The 21,775-nt window shown below is 38.3% G+C and overlaps 1 protein-coding gene across 38 annotated transcripts in view; it reads right to left on the reverse strand.

Annotated features, from left to right (window-relative positions):
• The window catches only part of LOC124151040 (calcium/calmodulin-dependent protein kinase type II delta chain-like), a 140,850-nt gene extending 119,616 nt beyond the window's left edge, over positions 1–21,234 (reverse strand). For all 38 annotated transcript variants that reach the window (XM_046523325.2, XM_046523303.2, XM_046523291.2 and 35 more), the window contains exons 1-3: positions 21,071–21,234; positions 20,681–20,775; positions 4,888–4,947 (exon numbers count right to left, since the gene is read on the reverse strand). In XM_046523325.2, coding sequence (XP_046379281.1) covers positions 4,888–4,947; positions 20,681–20,775; positions 21,071–21,219 — 304 coding nt within the window. In that variant the 5' untranslated portion in view covers positions 21,220–21,234. The remainder of the gene's footprint in view (positions 1–4,887; positions 4,948–20,680; positions 20,776–21,070) is intronic.
• Positions 21,235–21,775: the final 541 nt, after the last annotated feature.

The following is a 21,775-nucleotide window of genomic DNA, read 5'->3' on the forward strand; positions in this document are numbered from 1 at the left end:
ATTTCTTTATTATCCACTACTTCTTAATGCATTGATGACAATAGCAATCTAAGAAAACTACAATTGTCGAATGACATAAACAATCTTCAGCTATGATTGCGTTTCTAGTGTATGACGTCATTCCAACCTTACATAACAATAAGATTTGAGTGACATCAACAGTGAAGCGGGATGATGGAAACAATACAATGGTGCATGTGAAGGGATATTTGCACCAGTGCACATACGCTTTTTATGAACTCAGTTATTTCTCAACCCATGGGTAATATATATTTTTTAAATCCAATAAAATTACCTGTCAGGAATTCTTAATAGCACAAAGTAGAATTTGTAGTAGAACATGTCACCATAACCTCTGCATACCAAGACTACAGGGTGGTCGGGTAGCCTAGTGATTAAAGCATTCGCTCACCATGCCGAAGACCCTGGTTTGAATCCTGACATGGGTACAATGTGTGAAGCTCATTTCTGGTGTCCCCCGCCGTGATATTTCTGGAATATTTCTTAAAGCGGCATTAAACCACATTCACTCACTCATCAAGACTACCCACTGTGTACTCAACATGACTAGAAACCCGAGTGTGTATAGTCAATTGCAGTATTTCCCCAAAGACATCAAATACACGTACAATTTAAAAAATTACAATAAATATATTTTTCAGCTGACATTTCTGATACCTCTCAACTAATGATCAATAGAAGCCTGTTTCTGCCATCAGCAAATACAACAATCCATCACACCATGTTACAAGACTATCCACTCCTTCCTACAAGCCTTACTGAACACACAATGTCTGAAAGAAGATCTCTTTGAAGGATACAATGTTTGGTGGTTATTTCCATCCAGACTATTACTTTAGGTTTTGAGGAATTTGACTGGGGAGTTCATTTCATATCAATAATGAATGAGATGTGAAATCGGCGAGATGTAGAGCAGGCCTCCATGGTTGCTATGACGATGCTTCAACAGAGTACACTGGGGAATCAGTATTATGCAGGCACTATCTATCAAAAGTAACCGACGGTGAGGTGCTTCAGTCTTGCAGCATTCGTGGAGTGATCCTGTAGATCATTTAACATCAATTTAAACACCAAATTTGTCAATCATCTCTCCTGACATGTCTGGCAACAATTAATGGCATGGCAACACTATGAAATAGAATACAGATCAATCAGTAGTAACTGACGTGGCATCAGTGATAAGCCTTGCATGTACCAATGACTCACTGACTTCCAACAAATCCTAGTGGTAGACCCGGGACCTTGACCCTTGAGGTGGTTCCAGGAAATGATGAAAAACTATGAATTGTTCACTGGCCATACTGGGAGTTGTGACAAAAATGAGTGTGGGTACAGAGGAAATAATGTCTTGAAGTGCTCACTGAAGAAGCATTCGTTTGAAAACAAAATCAAATTTCTGTTAAAATTTCAGGACTTCATAACCATGATAGTGTATTCAGCTTCCTGCACCCATTTAATAAAACACAAGCATGAAATACTCATATCCCTTGTCAAAACTGCCATTTTTAGTCTAAGTCAAAGTGTTTGATATGGAAACTCGAAAAAATATATTTAAAAAAAATCTCAAACAATCAAAAGGCACCAGTTTACCACCAGACCTATCTATGAGCCAAGTTTGGTTAGGATATCTCTCATTGTTTTGGAGTTCTGCTCCAGAAACGATATGTGACGGACGGATGGACGGACAGCACCCATTCCTTGATCCCCCTTCCACCTCGTGGTGGTGGATAACAACAGGACAAGATGCAGTCCCCAGAGTTCGCAGCCACTGGCCTCCACATCAGTTCTGTCACTGAAAGATGGGAGACACCATGCCCATCCCTTGCCACTGTGCACTCTGCAATTCAGCATGCCTCATGGAAAAATGACCTATGATATCTTGTGCTGGCTCATGTGCCCTGTTCTGACATCTGTCTGTGGCAGATAATCATTGCCGACAGTCATAGACCAAGTGATCACAATGCGTCTGCTGTCGCTTCATTATTCCTCATCTTGCCATGAATCTTACACAATATCATCATCTTGCAACATTCCTCTTACATTACTCCTCAGCTTACATAATTAGGCATCTTGCATTATTTCTTGCATATCACTACATTTCTTTAATTTCCGGTAGATATCTACCTGAATTGACTGCAATCATACTTGGAAAATCAATAAAAAATTCGCGTTGCAACTTCCCAGCACATTTATATCACCTGGATGTTTCAAGGGGAAAACCAAGATTAAAAAGACATGATTCATGTTCTTTGCGATATGGTCAAGTATAAAACATATCTATCTTACATTGTTGTCATGTACTGACTAAACTAAACTGAAGAACTGTTTTCCTCTTACCAGATGCAATACACAACTGTATGTTTTTCCTAATTTTAACACGGCAATATGAGGAGTGTGAGGAGGTTTTCACATTGCTTTAAGCTATATTCCACCAACATACTAGAGAAGGATACTGAGATGAACACAGTGTACCTGTTGGAAATGACATCAATGTGTTCAGTGAGTGTGCCAACACAAAACTGTACAAAAACAACATATTATTTATTTTTCTGATAAAAGATAACAACTTGTTGTTTCTTTCAGTTTTTTACAGGTCAGACGATATTAGGAAAAGAAAACAGGCAAATCCAAAAATACGAAATGTCAATCCCTTAATGTGCAGTGAGATTGAACATGTTCATGACGGGACAGGTAGGCCATGGGATTCCGTTAACACTGGCATCTGTTTACCTACATGGGTGTACTCTCTGAGGAGCATATTGAGCGTCAGTGCCAAGTTTTACAGGAAGCAAGGCACTAAATAACACAACAAGTCGTGTATGACAACACTCCATCTCCACTGTCTCTCCATCTCCAACAAAGCCATGGAAATGACAAGGCAGGGATCAAGCACGCTCTCTCATCTTCTCACAAGGCAAGACTTTGCAATGTGATTATTCCAATTTCATCCATAACCTGGGGCAAGTTTTCACTTGGGATGATAATGTCGTCAATCAAAGTTTTCTTAATCTGAGGCTCCGTGAGAGATGAAAACACTAAGTGTGTTCAATGTATCAATAATTGATCCCTGAACCTATCACTGCCTACATCCCAGGGTGCACTGCAGCATTGATAGCGTCAATTACAGGATATTGATGCACTCACCGCCTGAATGCATGTTCCATGGTTAGGGACCTTATGAGGCATCTATGCATCAGATTGAAACTCATCTTGTGACAGATTATCGTTCAAGAACCGTATCGCGTTGTGGGTATAAAATATTTGTTGTAATCAGGCTCTAGTTTTGGAACTAAGTTGGTAAAGGAAACGATTAAAACCTCAAATAATGTGAAGTATTTTACATGAATCTTCACCATGGCTGCCATCATCACCTCATTCATCCCGAGTTGAATTTCACATGGAGGCTGTTACATCTGGACCAGACAATCCGGTGCTTGATGTTGTGAGCAAGGACCCATCCTGTCAGGGTACTAGGACATGCTATCCACCAAGTCACCCGATCCTTTTGGTCGCCACTTAGATTCGTTTGTTGTTTAACGCCGCACTCAACAATATTCCAGCCTGTTAGTCGCTTCTTACTACAAGCATAGTTGCCTGTAACGGCAAGCATGGGTTGCTGAAGATATATTCTACCCCGGATCTTCACAGGTCGCACCTCTTAGATCCAGGATAGGTTGTTGGGTACCTATTCTAACACACTGGGTCATCAGCCAAACTAAGGACAGCCCAAAGAGACGCAGGCAGTTGACCTTTGCTGCTCTTGTAAGCCTAAGTTTGGTGTAGACCAAGGGCCACAACACAGGAGGTGATACTGGGATAGCTTGCACTTGCAGTGGATTCTGGCATGGATAAGGGGGAGAATAATGGCTCTTCAAAAAGTCCCCCAATCCCCCTCAACATGATATCTTGATATCATAAATATTTGTCACATGAATATAGTGACATTGTAAGCATGACACACATTTAGTGACAATGTAAACACACGATACATGACATTGTATTAAATGTATGGTGATATAGTAAACAATTAACACTTAACCTTTTTCATAGAACACATCATAGAGGCGCCAAGAAGACAAAAGCATCCCATACCCTTTCAAATATGTGCACAAAATGACCAAGATCTCTTTATATAAAAATGGTTAATCCAAAAGCCTGTGAGTACAGCTGGCATTATGATTTCATTTGATAGCAATGCTACATATAATACTTTCAAAACTCTAAATCATCGCTTTAACAAAAGGGCAAAACAACTAAACAGTTCCTAAAGTGATGTATAATTCTTAAAATAATAAACACTGCATTATGAATAACGTCTATGAGAGTAGTGTCTTACCCGGACAGCAAAAGGCACCAGTTCAGCACTTGCCTGACGTGTATACAAAGTTTCACAAAGACATAAGTTATACTCTGGAAATGGTCCCTACACTCATTTGATCCAAGTCAAACTTGTTGTCTTGGAAATAATAAAACTGAAAAAATAGCAAAAGGTGGCAGTTCAGTAAATGCCTGATGTGCATACAAAGTTTCATGAAGAAATATTGAATCATTTATGAGTTCCAGAAATGCAACATGACAGAGCCCGTTTCTATATCCCCTGCAAAAACTTGTTTAGTCAGGGGATAGTTATAACTGTTGAACGCACCAAACGGGTACATTTTGAACCTGATTATAAGGGATCATAAGTGAAATTCTTCATGAAATTTTGTGAGCTTAACCCCGCGCTACATCCAGGCTAGCGGTACATCGAGTGTTATGTTGAGGAATCACTGTATGACATTCCTAAAACAACATGAACAGGCTACCAACATGAACAGGCTACTAACATGTCATCATGTAAGGTAACAGTAAATAAGGGAGACTTACCTATATTGGGATGCTTTAACAACCTACAAATCCTGGCTTCTCTTTCCAATTTCTGGTGATCTGGAAATACAAAATATGGTGGTTATCCCAGGTTATATAATGGAGTGCTTAAAAATGGATTATATACAGGACATGCATCAGAGTTGTCAAGAAACATTCAACCATCTATAGCAGCTTGCTTGGCAAAGAGGGGTAATCTGGATCAACATACAGTATAGTATCCCACGGATCAGTCTCTTGCGGATCAAAATAGTCCCTTAAAGATCAGTATAGTCCCTCAAGGATCAGTATAGTGTCTCATGGATTAGTATAGTCTCTCAAGGATCAGTATAGTGTCTCATGGATCAGTATAGTCACTCATGGATCAGTATAGTCCCTCATGGATCAGTATACATGGTATAGAATCTCATGGAAAAGTATAGTCTCTCAAGGATCCGTATAGTCACTCAAGGATCAGTATAGTCACTCAAGGATCAGTGTCACTTAAATTAATTACGCATTGCTGTAAAAGGTCATAGGAACATGTGCACATTACCTTATAGTACCCAAAGTTTGATGACATCATGGTGAAAGCATGACAAATTACATGGCCTTGCTGACTTAGCAAATAAACTTTAGGTACTGAGGTACTGAGTTTGTTCAAAGATGGATATTGTGTGGACAAGTGAGGGTTGGTTTGTCAGACACAAAGAATAGTTTTACATGCAGTTGGCGCATGTAGATGTAAATATTAGATTGCATTTTTCAATACTAGGTTGCACTTGTGCATGTTTTATATAGCCAAATCAAGCCCTGCACTAGTAACCATGCCACCATAGATTAAATACCAAACTCATATTGATGTTACATAATGTTACAACATAGCATTGCAAATGAAATATAATTACTGTATCATACTCTTAAAGGCAATTCACACAACTACTGCACAAGATGTCTCCTCAATATTAATCTTCCTTAAACAAAGACCGGAAATGTTCATTTACGGCAACAGTCTGAACCACATTGAGCCAGGGATATTCATAAACAAATCATGATTAAATATTCCAATTTCCTATTTCTACTGACCATTATTATGTATAATATATGATATCAATCAGGGTAAAAGACATGGTTGAGAGCACCTGTTTGGCTTACACAGTGTAATAATGTTTTTACTATACCTAGCGTTCACACCTGGAGCAATTGCCAATAATAGTTGCAGGACTGTGGAACTTGTCTTATCAGTCAGCACTTAGTTGATTGAGTTATCATTATCACAGCACAGAGACCTACATAAACTGACATCATCAGTTCATTAGACATTGACTCCCAATTCTTGGCGTGTTGTCCATAACACTATTTTTTGTGAAAGTTGTGTTGCTTGGAGTTTGACTCGAGAGGATAAAAGTGACACTTTTGGCGCCGTCGACACGCAAACAAGTGTCCCTGGGCAGACTTCTTCAGTGAATATGATCCTACAAAGAATGCAATGGGAATATCTCTGTATGGGATAACTGAAGTCCAGCATGCAATTCTAGCCTTCAAAACATAACCACCCAGGACCCAAGTCACACTGAGACATTGCTTCCTTTAGATCTTGATTATATATATTCGCAAAACATATAAACGAATCTGTTACCTTAAGCATAACACAGGAACCATTCAAGATACACAACTCTCCAGAGGGCTTCATATTACCATTCACACTGCCCAGACTGGAATTCCTCGGTAAATCAGTTTGGTTTCATATTAAAAATCCTACCGTAATGTAGTGAATAATCCATCCAACCACATGCATTGTCCCTACTAATTTTCTACATGACATTGTCAGTGTGCCAAGTGCATAGTTACCTACCATTCAGTGTTTAATCTGTTTCTTTGGATAATCAAGATGGGTTATTCTCTGGCATTGATGTTTATAACTTGTTGTCAATGGTACATCAACAAATCATTTGGTAGGAGTGTTCCGGTATGATGTTGCTGTTGCCACATGCATACCTCCCCTCTAGATGCCCCACTATTTGCATTCTCCAGTAAGTGTTCTTGCTCTGAATACACCAATACATGTTGTTCAGCACATGCCAGCTAACCTAGAGAGAGGCAGGATTGAGGGAGTGTTTGTTTGTTGTTTAACGCCGCACTCAGCAATATTCCAGCTTATGACAGGAGGTCTGTAAGTAATCGAGTCTGGACTAGACAATACAGTGATTGACAACATGAGCATCGATCTTACGACAAGCATAGTCGCCTAAAGGCAGAAATGGTGAATACTGGCACCTTAGATCATTGAGCTCCCAAGCCAGCCACAGTCCCCCTTCCTCTCCTCCAAGAGGCAGGCAGCTTACTTATGATTCAATCAAGACTCCCCATGACCACTACCTCTACCTGTAGCAGTACCGTCCTTACAGTAAATCCCTGCTAATGTGGATCTCAATCCTCCAAACTCCTGTCTTTGAACAACAGCTTAACATCAACACTATACAGGTTGACCAATTTATTTGTCCACAAAGTCATAGAGGCTCAACATTCAAAATATGTAAAAATATATCAACAAATATTGATAAAAGAAATACAGGACTTTGAAAATCACTGGGATCCCATGCACATGATGATGGATCCTAACATTCAGAGGTGAGATGAAATGGGACTTAACATCATGTCCAAGATTATTGCACGTATATAGCGATGTGCATGCACTTGTGTGTGTTGGTGCCTGCTTGTACTAGTTCAGACTAATGCCAGTTTTATAGTGCTAGCCCACAGAGATACCATGTTGCAGTATAACATGAATACCCAACTTAGACACTGACTCCGAGCTGACCAGTCCTTGTCTTAGACCCTTAATGCTGAGCACCAGACAGGGCAACAACAAGTACCACCTTTTGACATCTTTTGGTATGATGTGGCGGGGGAGTGAACCCTGAACCTTCCGCTCTCCGACTGGACCCTCTACCACAAAACCACAGAGGCGGTCCCAGCATTCAGAACAAAAGGACTAGATCAGATGAGAAACAAATGGCATTAGCTGTCACAAGTCTGTTTTGTCATTAAATGTTCAAACATTTGGTTTAAAAAAGAAATGGAAAATGGTTAGAGTATAACGGATGTACATCATTCAGGCCAGGTCAGCAACCTTCTGTCCACATCTAGTCCTAATCTTAGTACAGATAAGAATTATCATAAACTTGACTACAAAATATATGTTTGTTTGGATAATTTTGTTAATCATCAGTGGCAATCAGGCTACCAAATCCTCCATTCCTTCAAACTCCACCCATCAGACAGGAAGATGTTGGTTTATGGTCATACTGTTCTAATTTCATATAGGTCAGTTGCTATCATTCATATCTGTGGTCCAGTGATATACCAACACACGTATCACCTAAGTATTTCCCACACTCATGATATAAACATTATATCCTTGTTTACACAGTTGAAATAGCTGTCAAGTAACTACCATCACACCACCTTGTAAGTCAAAAGTGAGCTGCTTTTATAGGACACTTCTCAAAGATCTCTATGCAGTCTGCACCTTTATCCTACTACAAAACTACAATGTACTACAGTGTTCCCCTTGTGGCAAAAACCCAGGTTATACCTGAAGTTCACTCTCAACACAGGGTACCTGTTATCTTAGTCTCACAATATAGACCTAGTCACCGGGGCAGTGCAAACACACCATAAAATTATCAACAGACAAATCTGAAAATGAGTATGTTTACTGTTACTTCTACAAACATGACATTCTGGTATCATCTAGGTCACTTATAATGCTATCTAGGTTCAAACAGAGAGGGAAAAGAAAAATCTACATATCACTGGCTTAAGGCGGCAAAAAGCCATGCAATAAACATTATAATCCTCAGGTGACCAAAATGCCTCATTACCAGATCAGCCGATTGGGTAAGACAGTCAGTATAATTCATAACATTGTCATTTGCATGTTTTTAGTAAAGACATTTTTCAAACCATGGTTGTTTCTTAATGATTCTTTTGTGAACATTATTTTTTTATTTATCCTTTATAGTCATTGTAAATTCTCGCAATGCGATATATGATGACACATTATTACACTCCTTAGATGCCATGAACAATAGCAATGTGATAAGGCCAACCTTTTTATCGCATTTGTTATTGTATCCCGGATCTCAATTTTATGAAAAAGCTTGAAGAAAAAAAGGGGGAAAAAAGCATGTGCCAGTTTTCTCATGTATAACTGTCAAAATATTTTAGTAATGCAAAGGGCAATTGATGCACTGCAAGGTTCATTTTCGACCTGTCAAAACTGTGTAAATGTTCTGACAAGATCGCTGAATCTTTGGTCATTGTATGGCCTTAGCTTACAGATCATCCCTTGCCTGGTAATGAATACTAATTATTCTACAAACCCATTAATAATGAACCTCTCTCGTTAATGTGGACTAACATACACCACCAATACTGATTACTCAAATCCTCTGCATCATCAAGCATGATGAAAAGAATTAATGGCATAACAATAATAATTATATGTGTTAGATATCTTGCAGGTCAGTCCCCCCCATGAAGACAGGCAGGGAGTTGAATGGCCTGTGCCAAGAGCAGGTGTCTATGAGCCACCTGATGCCCTCAACAGGGCTTTTCAGCAAACATCACAGCCAACTTGCAAGCACCTGCTACTGCATCACCTAACCCGAGCCCCAGGCAACGTGTGAGTTGTGCTGATATGTCCACATGCTCCTACAGTTCAACCACTGATGGAATGTCTCATTGAAGACAATGTTAGTGAGTGGTTTGGGAACTGTTGCAGCAACTATGGACCAATAACATTATGGGGATTCATTAATGGGGGTGGACAAATTGTACCCAATCAAATCACAGCAGTATGAAGTAAACAGTTTACAGGCAGTGGAGCCATGATCAACATGCTGCCTTCTTTTGGTTCCTTAAATGTACAAGTTGCAAAAAGCAAACAAAAAACTATTTGCCCTGAATCCAAGCTGAAGATGATGCATGATACTGATTTATATCTTGAATAAATGCAACAAAACCACTTCCCTATTCATATCAAATTTCTGCTAAAAGCAAAGTCGATTGCCTAGATCTTGCATGACACTAGAGTCTCCCATTCTACTTCTACAACCATAGGAATGCACAGTGTAGCATTCATTATGACCACTGAAGGCCCAGGTCTTGCATGACACAATTGTGTCCTTCATATTTCTGTGTTGTTCAACAACACACTTGTGAGTCAGTAATAGTACTGAAGCTGGACCTTGTCTGGCCCACATGTGGACCAGGAACACTTGTATTGAAGTTATTGTTTAGGTATGGGGAACTCTCCACAAGGGAAATGACCCTGCACAGGCTGCTAATTCTCCCAACATGCTTTGCTCATTACCATTCTAGCCTATGTTGGCATCGCTGTGCTCACAGCTTGCACACACTGCATAATGCCACTGAATTCAAACAGAATGTGTAACGTCAATTAGCACTGGTAAATATTGTGATGTTAAACAGTCCATAGTTCCCACAGAGTGAAATATTTAAAATTCCTCAATGCATGAAATCAATTCTGTCACTCTAATTTTAATCATATGAGGTTGTGATAAACAAAAATTCTTTACTAAACAAGGAAGAAGTGTGAAATTACAAATGTTTTAATCAGATTTAGAGACAGTAAATATGTTCAAGCCTTAAATAAAATATATCATCATCACCTCTAACATGAACAGTATTTAACCCCCTGGCATGGCGAGCGAACACTTTAACCACTAGGCTACCCGACCGCCCCTACCAGTCCCGGACACGCAAAAGTACACAATGCTTTTGTAAAACATATGTCAACAGCTGCAGCACCTTCTCTCATAAAATTAACGACTGATCTATTTTTTAAAGTATTCCTGTTCAGTTCTGCATAAGTATTAATAAATGCATTTAATTTAAATCCATTTGTTGAACATTTTTCAACTGCTGTCTCTTTCCAGCCCAAATCGCTGACACACATAATCAATACTTCACATGGTCCTGAATCAAAAGATTTTAGCCAGTAAATTGTTTACGAAGAACAAATGAATAATAATGGCTTTGTAGAAAGACGTCACTGCACAGGCACATTATAGCCCAGGAGCAAGGTGAAGGTCAAAGCAACTGACTAGCGCCACAGTAGTGTCTACCTTCAACCATAAAACATTAAGTATGTATTGATTCCTGGAAACAGCAACACACCTTGGCTGCCGACACAAACCATTACTATCATTGACGTACTTCTTATGATCTCATGCCAACATGATGGACGTATTCACAAAATATGGTGGTCAATAAATAAACATTATCTTGTCCTTGAAGGTATTTTTTGCGCATATATTAATTAGCTGATGGGCGTCTCTATCAATGCCGGATGATGGAACAAAGTCTTAAAGTTGTCATTGTTTGACACATCTGCTGCTTACTTAATAATGCTGGTGATGCCATCACTAGACTAGGATGTGACAACTTCTTCATTGTAGAGACGGATTTGCCTATCCTGCAGATTGATTACTCAAGGTGAAGGATTGTAAGATATTAAAAGCAGACGATTGCCTAAAAGGTATTCTTGATCTGACTCACGATCCTCATTGAGTAAACATCCTAATTAAGCTTCAAGGCAGTGAAAACATTGCTGTACTAATTTTCTTTGGCCAATCATGGTCTTCCAATTTCCTGTGCCCTAATTAGGACAAGCCTGCGAACTTTTATTCAAATCACCAAGATGTATAATATATGTTCAAACAATTATATATTAGTAGGTTGAAAGGTGCAAATTTCAAACAGCAAAGGTTTTAAACCACCTTGTTTCCCCACCACTCTATGGCTTTTATCAAACAGCTATCGGTCAGAATGGCTTATAAACTGTGGTTCTGCTACAAACACCCATTTCCTTATTCCTAAAAAATTCACTGCTTCAAATTCGTAACATATTTTCTTTGTCGTAACTATCTCAAGGCAAATATACATTATGTAAGTAGACAAAACAAAGCAGAGAAACCCAAACAATGTTACCAAAATATGAAACCATGGCACCAAATCAAGCACCTAAAGCCAAATGCCAGAAACAAAGACCATCCACAAGCCACAGAATAGCTTATGGAATTGACAATTTGCTTGATAGCAAAAGCGCACAAGGCCAAATATAGCCCAGAAATTGAATTCTGTGGTTCCTCACGGAGATAGTGTCCAGGGGATAGAGCTGTTCAAAATGGCTGTCTTTCAAAATTAAGCCAGTAATCCTCAGATGACGGCAAATTGGGTTATGTTGCTTTCTGGCTTTCCACATCCGGAGCCATATTTCTGGAGAGCTAGAGACCACCGCTGGTCATGACATTGCCAGAGAATGTATCCTCCTTCTAGCTGATGGTTGAAAGGCGTGGAAGCATCTTCTGTCTGTGATCATACATCAAACCACCATTTATTGAGGAGGAAAAACATCTCCACAAAAGAGCTCTCCCTCATGGTTTGCATGTCACAACTAGTTTTGTTTTAACACTCGCGAACCTCAGATGAAAAAAAGGGTTTGCACCAATTTTGGATCGTTAACTTGAGATATGATCAGATGAAGCATGTTACGTTACTAACACAAACCAAACACTCGAAAAAATCCTATATTCACTTAATATGGAAACATAATAAATGGATTGTGCCAGATTGACTGGATCATGGCAATACTTCTATAAAGAAGGCAAGGACGAAAATATCTCATTTTACAAGGTTCAGACGACTAACACGACTCATATGAAATATAGCACATTATATTGATATTCTAGTCTCAACACATTACACGCCTGATAAAGCCTTGTAGCCATGGTTACAAGATACTAACAACAGTGTCATCTCCTCAAAATAATTGTCTTAAATGCCATCTCGGTTTAAAACCATATCAGTCTTGATTACTTCTTGGAAAAGTGTCTGAAATCTAAACCAGAGATGCTTATTTCTTCTGAGGACATATGTACCTTTACTGCTTCTTCCTTTACACTGTTGATCCGAACTTTGATGTGTCAACCTTATCACTGTCTCGAAGTAACCTCCAACTTCGACACAGTGTTTGACTGTACTTCTATTTAAATTTCACTCATTTGAGTATTACATATTTATATTCAATGTTGCAAAAGATGCTTTTAGGTAATCAGTGATCTGTAAGTAAAATATTAAAAAATAGTTGTTCAGATTCTTGAAAGTATAACACAAGTAACCCATCAACTCAATTTATTCTAATATTTCAAGAACAAAAACAGAAAGAAATTAAACATGTATTCTGAAAATCATGCAAAAATAAATAACAGAAAATTTTCCCATACCACTAACCATTTCACATTTATATCAAAATAGTACAAAATATGACTTAATTTTTTAAATAAAATAATTGTACATATAATTTTTTGGGTTTTATCCAACTTGGAGCAATTGTCCATAATAATCATGAGCGAGGACAGCAGAAAAAGCCCTCACACATAATACCTAATGTGGGTAAGTGACAGGTGCGATGATTGAACACCATAACCGCTAGGCTACCACACAGCTCTTACCATTAGGAAGCTCATGTTACCAGTGATCAATGCTTGACTCTCCAGATCTAACTCCCTCCAGTGACAACCATAAACCCACCCACCGACTCCTCCAAGACTAAACACTGCTGTAGACAAGTCTGCCTACTTACAACGTAGATTCAAGGTTAATTACATATTGAATGATTTAATACAGCTTGAACAGAGAAGGAAAGGTTGTGGCTTACACAACTGTAAACATCTGTCTCACCACAAGCTTATGCAGACCAGTTTCTGATAGGGGTTTTAAGCAAGTTTTGTTTAAAATTAAACACATTTTTCAGAATGTTGAGTTCATTGAAATGACTTTTATCATCCATTCTTCTCATAAATTCCAAGAAAATGGAGACACAAAGAGTCTTGGTGAGACAGAAAATGCCAGTCTGTCTCCCAACTTTAGAAATGATGCAATTACTTTTGAGTTTAGATTAACAAGCATGGTGAGTGAGTGAGTGAGTGAGTGAGTGAGTGAGTGAGTGAGTGAGTGAGTGAGTGAGTGAGTGAGTGAGTGAGTGAACGAGTGAGTGAGTGAGTGAGAGATAGAGAGAGAGAGAGAATGAGTGGATTGATGCTGCTATAAAATAACCTACATTTCAGCAACATGGCATCAGGGGACATGACAAATGGAAACACACTGTACACCCATGTTGGAAATCAACCTATGTGTGGCATGGCAGGCAAATGTCTTACCATCAACTGCCCCACCCCCCTCAGAGCAATGTGGGGGCAGCCCCGTGAACATCCACGATAGAATCCATGCTTGCCGTAAAAGGCGACTGCGCTTGTGTTACAGGCGACTCAGGGGATCGGGTGGTCAGACTCGCTGACTGGGTAGCTGCATGTCATCGTAGATCGATGCTCATGATATCAATCACTGGATTGTCTGGTTTTAGGCTTTCCTCCCACATTAAGCTTATACACTGTGATATAACGGGGAAACTGTTAAAAGCGGCGTTACACCCAACTTACATCTAGGAATACTCTCCGGGGCATAACTGACCAAAAAACAATGCAAAAACAGCTCAAATCTGTGTATCCAATTTGTCGAAAAATAGGGCAAAAATCAAAACTTTCCTTATTCTGTCAACAAATAAAATCAGACTAATACCTTTACCATGTTAAAATGACCTACAGCTTAAACAGTACAGACCCACAGGTTCTAGGTCTAACCTTGGTTCCTGGGAACGCCACCAGCTAACACAGTAGATGGATATTTACATCAGAAGGGGAAGCATTTCCAAATACCTTCACACGAGTATGGCTGTCAAACCTATCACATTAAAAAGCATGACAGAAAATGACAAAAAGCAACAAAATCAATACCTTGAAGGTAAAGAAGTTGTTTGGGTAGTTTTTAATCCCACAAGTAGTAGGAATCGATGAAATGTGTCAAACTGATGCTCAACAAGCCTTCAAAAAGTAGAAACAGCCTCCATGTATAACAAGAATAGTGGATTTGACAGCCACAGCCACTAAATCAAAACAATGGAAGAACTAATGTAAAAAAACAGTCTGTCAAAGTATCCACCCCCACATATTCCTAACGATATGTGTCGGTCATATTTCACATACAAATAACTGAAATTCACAGCAAAATATTAACAAATATCAGGGCTCGATTGAAGGAACCTGATTTAACTTGCACCAGGTGCATGTTTAAATAAAAAACCTAGTTGCACCAGATAAAACCAGACTGCAACTGGGTCGCATTTATGCATCAAAAGTTGATCCATACCGGTAAAAACAATAGATGCACAAGCTAGTCTTAAAAATACATTCTCAGATCTCTGATGACAACTTCATGATTTTACATACATTTATCACTGTAACACATAATAGGAACACAACTCAAGAATGCATGACAAATTACACTTAACACAGGGATTAGTGATGTAGTATGATAAAGCTTAGAGGTATTGAATGTGTAAGTGAGTTAGTGAGTTGGGTTAAACGCCGCTTTTAACAGTATTCCAGTTATATCATGGCGTGTCAGCTTAATGTGGGAGGAAAGCCCGAAGTGATGCAGGTATCAAGACGTTAACCACTTCGGTGAAACCCACGAGCACAGGTATGGTGCTGACAAACCTAGAAACATAATCATAGGTTTCTAGCGTGCCCAAGGGACGCAACTCTGCACAGCGAATCGCGACGCCTTAGACGACTGGGCCACCCGTGGCTCCTATTGAATATGTTCACCGACTGTTGTTGTGTGGGAAAGTAAGGGTTATTCAGACACAAATTTGAATTTGTGTAACATGCACTTGGTGCATGTGGACATAAATATTAGGTTGCATTTTTCAATAATAGGTTGCACTGGTGCATGTTTCATATCGTTACATCTAGCCCTGAATATTATAACTGTGTTACTGATACTTATTTAACATGAGTACACCATGAAAAACACATCAGTTTTCAAATGGGTAAGCACAGTATATATTATTAACGAATATCATTTATCATGTTGACGTTTATATAGTCTTGAATTTAAAGAGAAATACTATACCCTTGACATTTGGAAAGCACAAGAGAACCATTTCACTAGCTAAAATTATCGATGCTAATAAAAAATACATACAAAAAAATTATTTATTCAAGGCAGTTTATTGACTGTTGACCAGTATGTTCGAAGTCCCAGCACAATGCATCTTTGAACACTCATCACCTTAAAGATTAAGGTGTCATTGGCCCTATGCACAACGCACAGGTCACAAATCAGGTAATGTTAAACAACGTTGGTCGCGGAGAGTCCTTATATGGATGCCCCTTTTTTGGCTGTGTGGCTCCTGAGAGTTTCAAGGGCTTTTGGTCCTGTCCCACTCCGAAGCATGTGCAACACTTGTGGTGTCTCCTTTTGCCCGTGACTTTGTTCGAAATGTGTTTCTGTTCACCCAGCAGGGAATGGGTACCCTGTATGATGTGATGGCAGTGTGCTAAATCTTCTAGTACCCAACAGGCAGCTTGGGTTGTATACTCCCCAGGAGGCTGAGAATGATTGTTAAATGCACACTGATCCAGTGACCGGGATAATAATACTGCTTTGAGCATGCCCCTGTGTGGTGTGGAAATATGCGCAACATAAATGGCCTATTATTTAATTATTTATTTAAGATTAATCATGTCAAATTGGTGAGTCTTGCTCCACTGTACCCTTATCTTAATTTGTCTGTAACCAAGCCCAAAGTAGAACAACAGCTTCCAAGTAGCCACAATGATGATCATTGAGTGAGCTCAAGCTAACACCTTGATGAACAATTACCCCTAAAAACACTTCTTAAATAATTTAAATGGCACTGTATGATGCATTTAGTGTCCATGAAGGAAAATAATTCTGAAAAACATCTGGGGCCGCTGAGATTGTGCAATAGTTGCTTGGTACAAGGAGAGTAATTATTACATCACCAGGTAGTTATGAAGCAAACACTGGGTCTTTTTAGAAATTAAATGTAACCAGAATCTTAATCTTTTTTTCTGCTTACAAACACAACAATGTTTGCTAAAATAGACTATTCTTGAGCTGGATTTTAATGACACAGTGTTAAAATATCCATCCAATCAAATTACCTCCATATCCAAGGGAAAATCTGTTTCAAGTTGAGAGGAGAGCTTGAGATGTAACATGATACGAAGTGTGTGATACGATATGTATTCAACCACACATTACCCAGTCTTTGTGGACACCGTGACTCCACCATGTCCATACATCACTCGGTTATAAGACAGACAGATGATATTTCAACAGGAATGAAATTAATTTCAGAGGTTTCTTTTTGGCAAACTGCCAGATTTACTTCATTCTACAAGTGACATTCATGTGATGCTTTCACAACAGTAAGGCCATGTCTGTAAACTGTCCATATCCACCATGACACATATCACTGTCATGTTACTGGCCTGATCTACTAAAACATGCAGTTTCAATAGATTCACACAAAATTAAGTATATTTGATAAAACCCATGTTACTGTGAATTTGAAACTGGAGTCACAGCACACAATAATTCAAAATTGAAATAGTCATATTTTACTCTTTTTGCAGACACCTAATGTCATCACAGATCATCAGATATTCATTTATATAATTTTCACCCCAATTTGGCCAGTTACATCCAAAGGAATGTTTCGGTGAATAATCAAGACAGGTTATTCTCTGGCCTTTAATTTTTATATTCTTTGTAAATATAAAGAAAACAAGAAACAGTCTCCCTAGTTCCTGTGTTCATTTGTCATTTCTGTGCTGTATATCACCATGATCATTCAACAATAAATAGAAACATCCTTGCTAGAGGACCTTTTGCTACCATGTGTACCTTCATATTAACATCTGCTGGACAGTATGACTTTTTGAATATCGTTTAAAACACCAACACCTAGGAATCAACAACCGTTACCGGTTCACGAGTCTGCAAACTTGCTTCGCTTGACATCAATATATTTCAGTGATTAACATGCCAGTATCTGAGTCTGTAACCATGGTAACAATGAGTTCTTTAACACCAAGCACACTTAACATACTGTCAATACATTTATCTATGTTTTAACAATAAGCAAGGGGAATATCAAGAATGATTCATTTGATTAATGCCATAATATTTGGTAATATATAATGATAGAGACATAATAGGCACGATCTTGGCAATTAAATGTACTTTAAGTTCAGGGAAGACTATTATGGCAAATGTCAACAGTCAGTGCAAGGAGAGGTAAATTACTGGAGTAGACAAGGAACATTGGGACTGATGTATGTTATAATGTAATATTCTGGGCATGATTTTCTGTGCGAGACAGAACATATCTTTAGTCAATGCTTCAGGACATAAACCATTTCCAACATTAAAAGATAATTCACAACACATTTATTCCAGGACATTGATCATGTGAATAATATTATTTTCTTTTGTAAAACCTGAGGTAAACCTATTTCTTCCAAGTATTCTCTGAATTTATTTTTTTTTACCTTAGTGTCTACGAACACCAGTTCAATTGCCACCCTTACTTTTCTTAAAGAAGATTATGAGAAAACTAATGACATTTGGACAACACAATAATATAAAACCTATGGTATAATATAAAATCTATTTTGGACTGGCATGATGGCCCTATGCTCAGGCCACATGACAGAATATGACCAACCCTACCAAATGACACTGTCTCATTAAAAACAACATATGCTAACTTCAAACACTATCTTCAGTCGCTGTCTTTGTCTTTGTCATGTTTTAGTTGTGTAGTGTTGAGTCTTTATTCTAATTTGAACATAATTAGTTTTAATGTCTCTTATTCTATTCATTTCTATTACCATAAGCACGATGCGAGACTAAAACTGTTTATTCAACAATCAAGGGATATAATCAATATATGCCTGCCACATGCCTATAAACAGAAACACTGTTGAACATGTATACTTTATACATTTGTTCCACTGACTATTCCTTCAGCAAAGCAATAATACATGTTGTATCTTGCACAACATTGTTCAAAAATATTGAAACAAATAAACAACATTGTATCTCTGAGATTTCATCAGATTGTCAGTGCTTGTGGAAAAGAACATTTCCAAGACCAACCACACAATCAAGCCAGGCTAGACACTGTAAGTCTTATCCAACTAGTCTGCAGCTCATTTCGTAAATAAAATATCTAGTTTTTGAGAGAAGACAACCTGCCCATCAAGATTTTTACAGACTTGTGGCTGTGTCTGTCTTTGTCAAGCCAGCAATACACTTATCAACTACACCATCAAAGGTTTAGCTGAGCATGTAACAGGGCTTTCTACAACTCATTAAACACCTGTTATCTTGAGCCTGACAGATGACAGACCATTATCTTCATGACATGACAGCATGCTTGCATGAAGCATCAGTTGACAGTTTATCATAATAATCATTATTAGTTCAGTAGTTCACTTCCATATATCAACACTTCATACATTCATGCATTTCATAAATTCTTCAGATCCTACATTAATAATACACATAATCTTTGGCTCTGTATGTACAAACATATATTTTCAAACAGTCAATACATATTGCAATAAAAATATGTGAAATGAATATTGCTTCCAATATCAATATGAACACATGTGACAAGATCATGTTTAAGCATTGTCTTGTTTCAGAAATCAATTTCAGGCAAAATGTATCAGAATGCTTAATATATACACACACAAAAACATAACACCTTTCTGAATATGGTATTTGAAAATCAATCTGATCATATGCAAGTAATGATTTTGAATATGTCTACTAAACCGATCAGTAAATAGTCAATTTCAACACTACGAAGAACCAAGCTCTGGCAGTCCCTGGCATCACAAGTATTCTAATGATTGTATTTTAAGGTCAAAGAGGGAAATACACCAGACTATTGTCATTTGCTTTGAGAAACCTAAGCACCAAGACAGAAAATTGAAAACAGGGACATACAGTGTGAAGCAAACATTGTGAATAGCTAGACAAACACAATTATGGCTAGATACATTGGCGACATTAACATACGAATATATCATGGCAAGCAAGAGCATGGCGAATTTACGATCAATATCACGTGAATCCATGACAAGTTACTTCGATGCGAGGAGTGACCATGCCTCTACCAGCATTCATAGTGGCTCAATCCCCAGGCTGTAGTTCACACTTGTACACATTAATTTAATACCCGTGTTCGCCAGCTCTGTCATTACTCAATCCTTAATCAATTTAATTCTGTAACACTTATCAACCTTCTGCATGCCCTGAATGGCATCCGTTATGAAACTTCATTAATTATACAGGTCTGGGTTTGACAAATGTATCACTTTCATTGCAACAAACACACTACATCCAACCATAATAGCAATAATCTATCAAGTTCAAAGCATTACGAATCAAAATATTATGAAATACACAGGCTTTGAAATATATTTTAATATTTAATGATTTTGACAGCTGATGGTCGTTATTGGCTGTCAATACTATACTGAAATAACAACGTTATCAAATTGGGTGGATTGGGGTTCTACATATATTTCAAACAACCCTAACAAGATGGATACATGTTTCTGAATAAGAATTCCCTGGGAGTGGGGTTTTAAGAATGCGAGGTAGGTCTGTCTACCCACTCATCTGTACCGTACACACTAAATGCTTTCCCATGTACTTCCCTATTTCCCAAGTCTTACTTCCCCTCTCCAACACCGTTAACAGTGCATCTGTGTGCACAGTTCATACCATTCTAGACGAAACATTCCTGACAGTTCTTCACATGGAAAATACATACCTCTTGCAGATAATTTCTTGGTATTAATTATTTTTGCAGCAAACTCTAGTCCTGTGGCTTTCTGCACGCATCTTCTCACGATAGAAAACGCACCCCTGCGAAGAAATAGAAATACTGTAGATATATCCTCACACTGAATATGCAAACAGGAGACACACACAAAATGCAGCAGATTTACACAAATAAATGCAGTGTACCCAGTGGCATAGCGATACTCGTGCCGAGATGCGTTGCTTCGGTTTTCCTGTCAAAGCAATATCGGGGCGAACTGGAGTAATCCGTGACTCGTCTTGTTTCCACTCCTCTCTCGGAATCTCGCTAAATCCAAGCGTGAAATTCATCAAAACTGGAATCTACTGAAGTTGAAACCCATGAAACGGCGTTACTTACTTTCCCAATTCTTCTTTCAATTCGTATATATCACTGAATTTGGCTGTGGATGTCAGCGACGCCATGTTGAATGCTAAATGACTCGATAAGCAGGTTCTCGGCTTTTCTCGCAGGTGCTCGGTATGTTGCGAGATCAGACACTGGGCCATAAGTTATGAGGTTTAGGGACCTCGTATGTTGATTATTACCGGATAAATTGTGCCGCTACTCGAGTGTTATACGAGGACAAGGTGTTCTAATGAATCTATACTGCACTTCCCAACCGAACAGTTTATTCCCAGATACAGAAAGCCTTAAAAACAACTGAAATATCTGAACATGCACCTGAAAAACATCCCCGGAATAAATAATGAACACAGCTTGTCATTTTAAATATATTTATCAATTGTTAAAAAATAAACTTGAAATGATTTGTTATTCAAAATAAATGTAATTGTGGAAGAAAATATGATAACACCATCGTAATAATTTCCAATAATATGTGAATTAATTATGTTTGGTTCAATCCCGAATGCATGGTCAGACATGTACTTCTATATTGAAACATTAATAACGCGCGTTATACATCGATTCCCAGCAACTGAATCCATTAACTTGTTATGTTATATTTACATATATTTCCAGTTGAGTGTATGAAGTCCATGTTATTGTTCCACTGCACTGTTTTATGGAAAAGAGAAGAGAAGAGAAACGGAATACTCAATG

This window comes from Haliotis rufescens, unplaced genomic scaffold (assembly GCF_023055435.1).
Source record: "Haliotis rufescens isolate VD_foot unplaced genomic scaffold, xgHalRufe1.0.p SCAF_20, whole genome shotgun sequence".
Classification (NCBI taxonomy): Eukaryota; Metazoa; Mollusca; class Gastropoda; order Lepetellida; family Haliotidae; genus Haliotis; species Haliotis rufescens.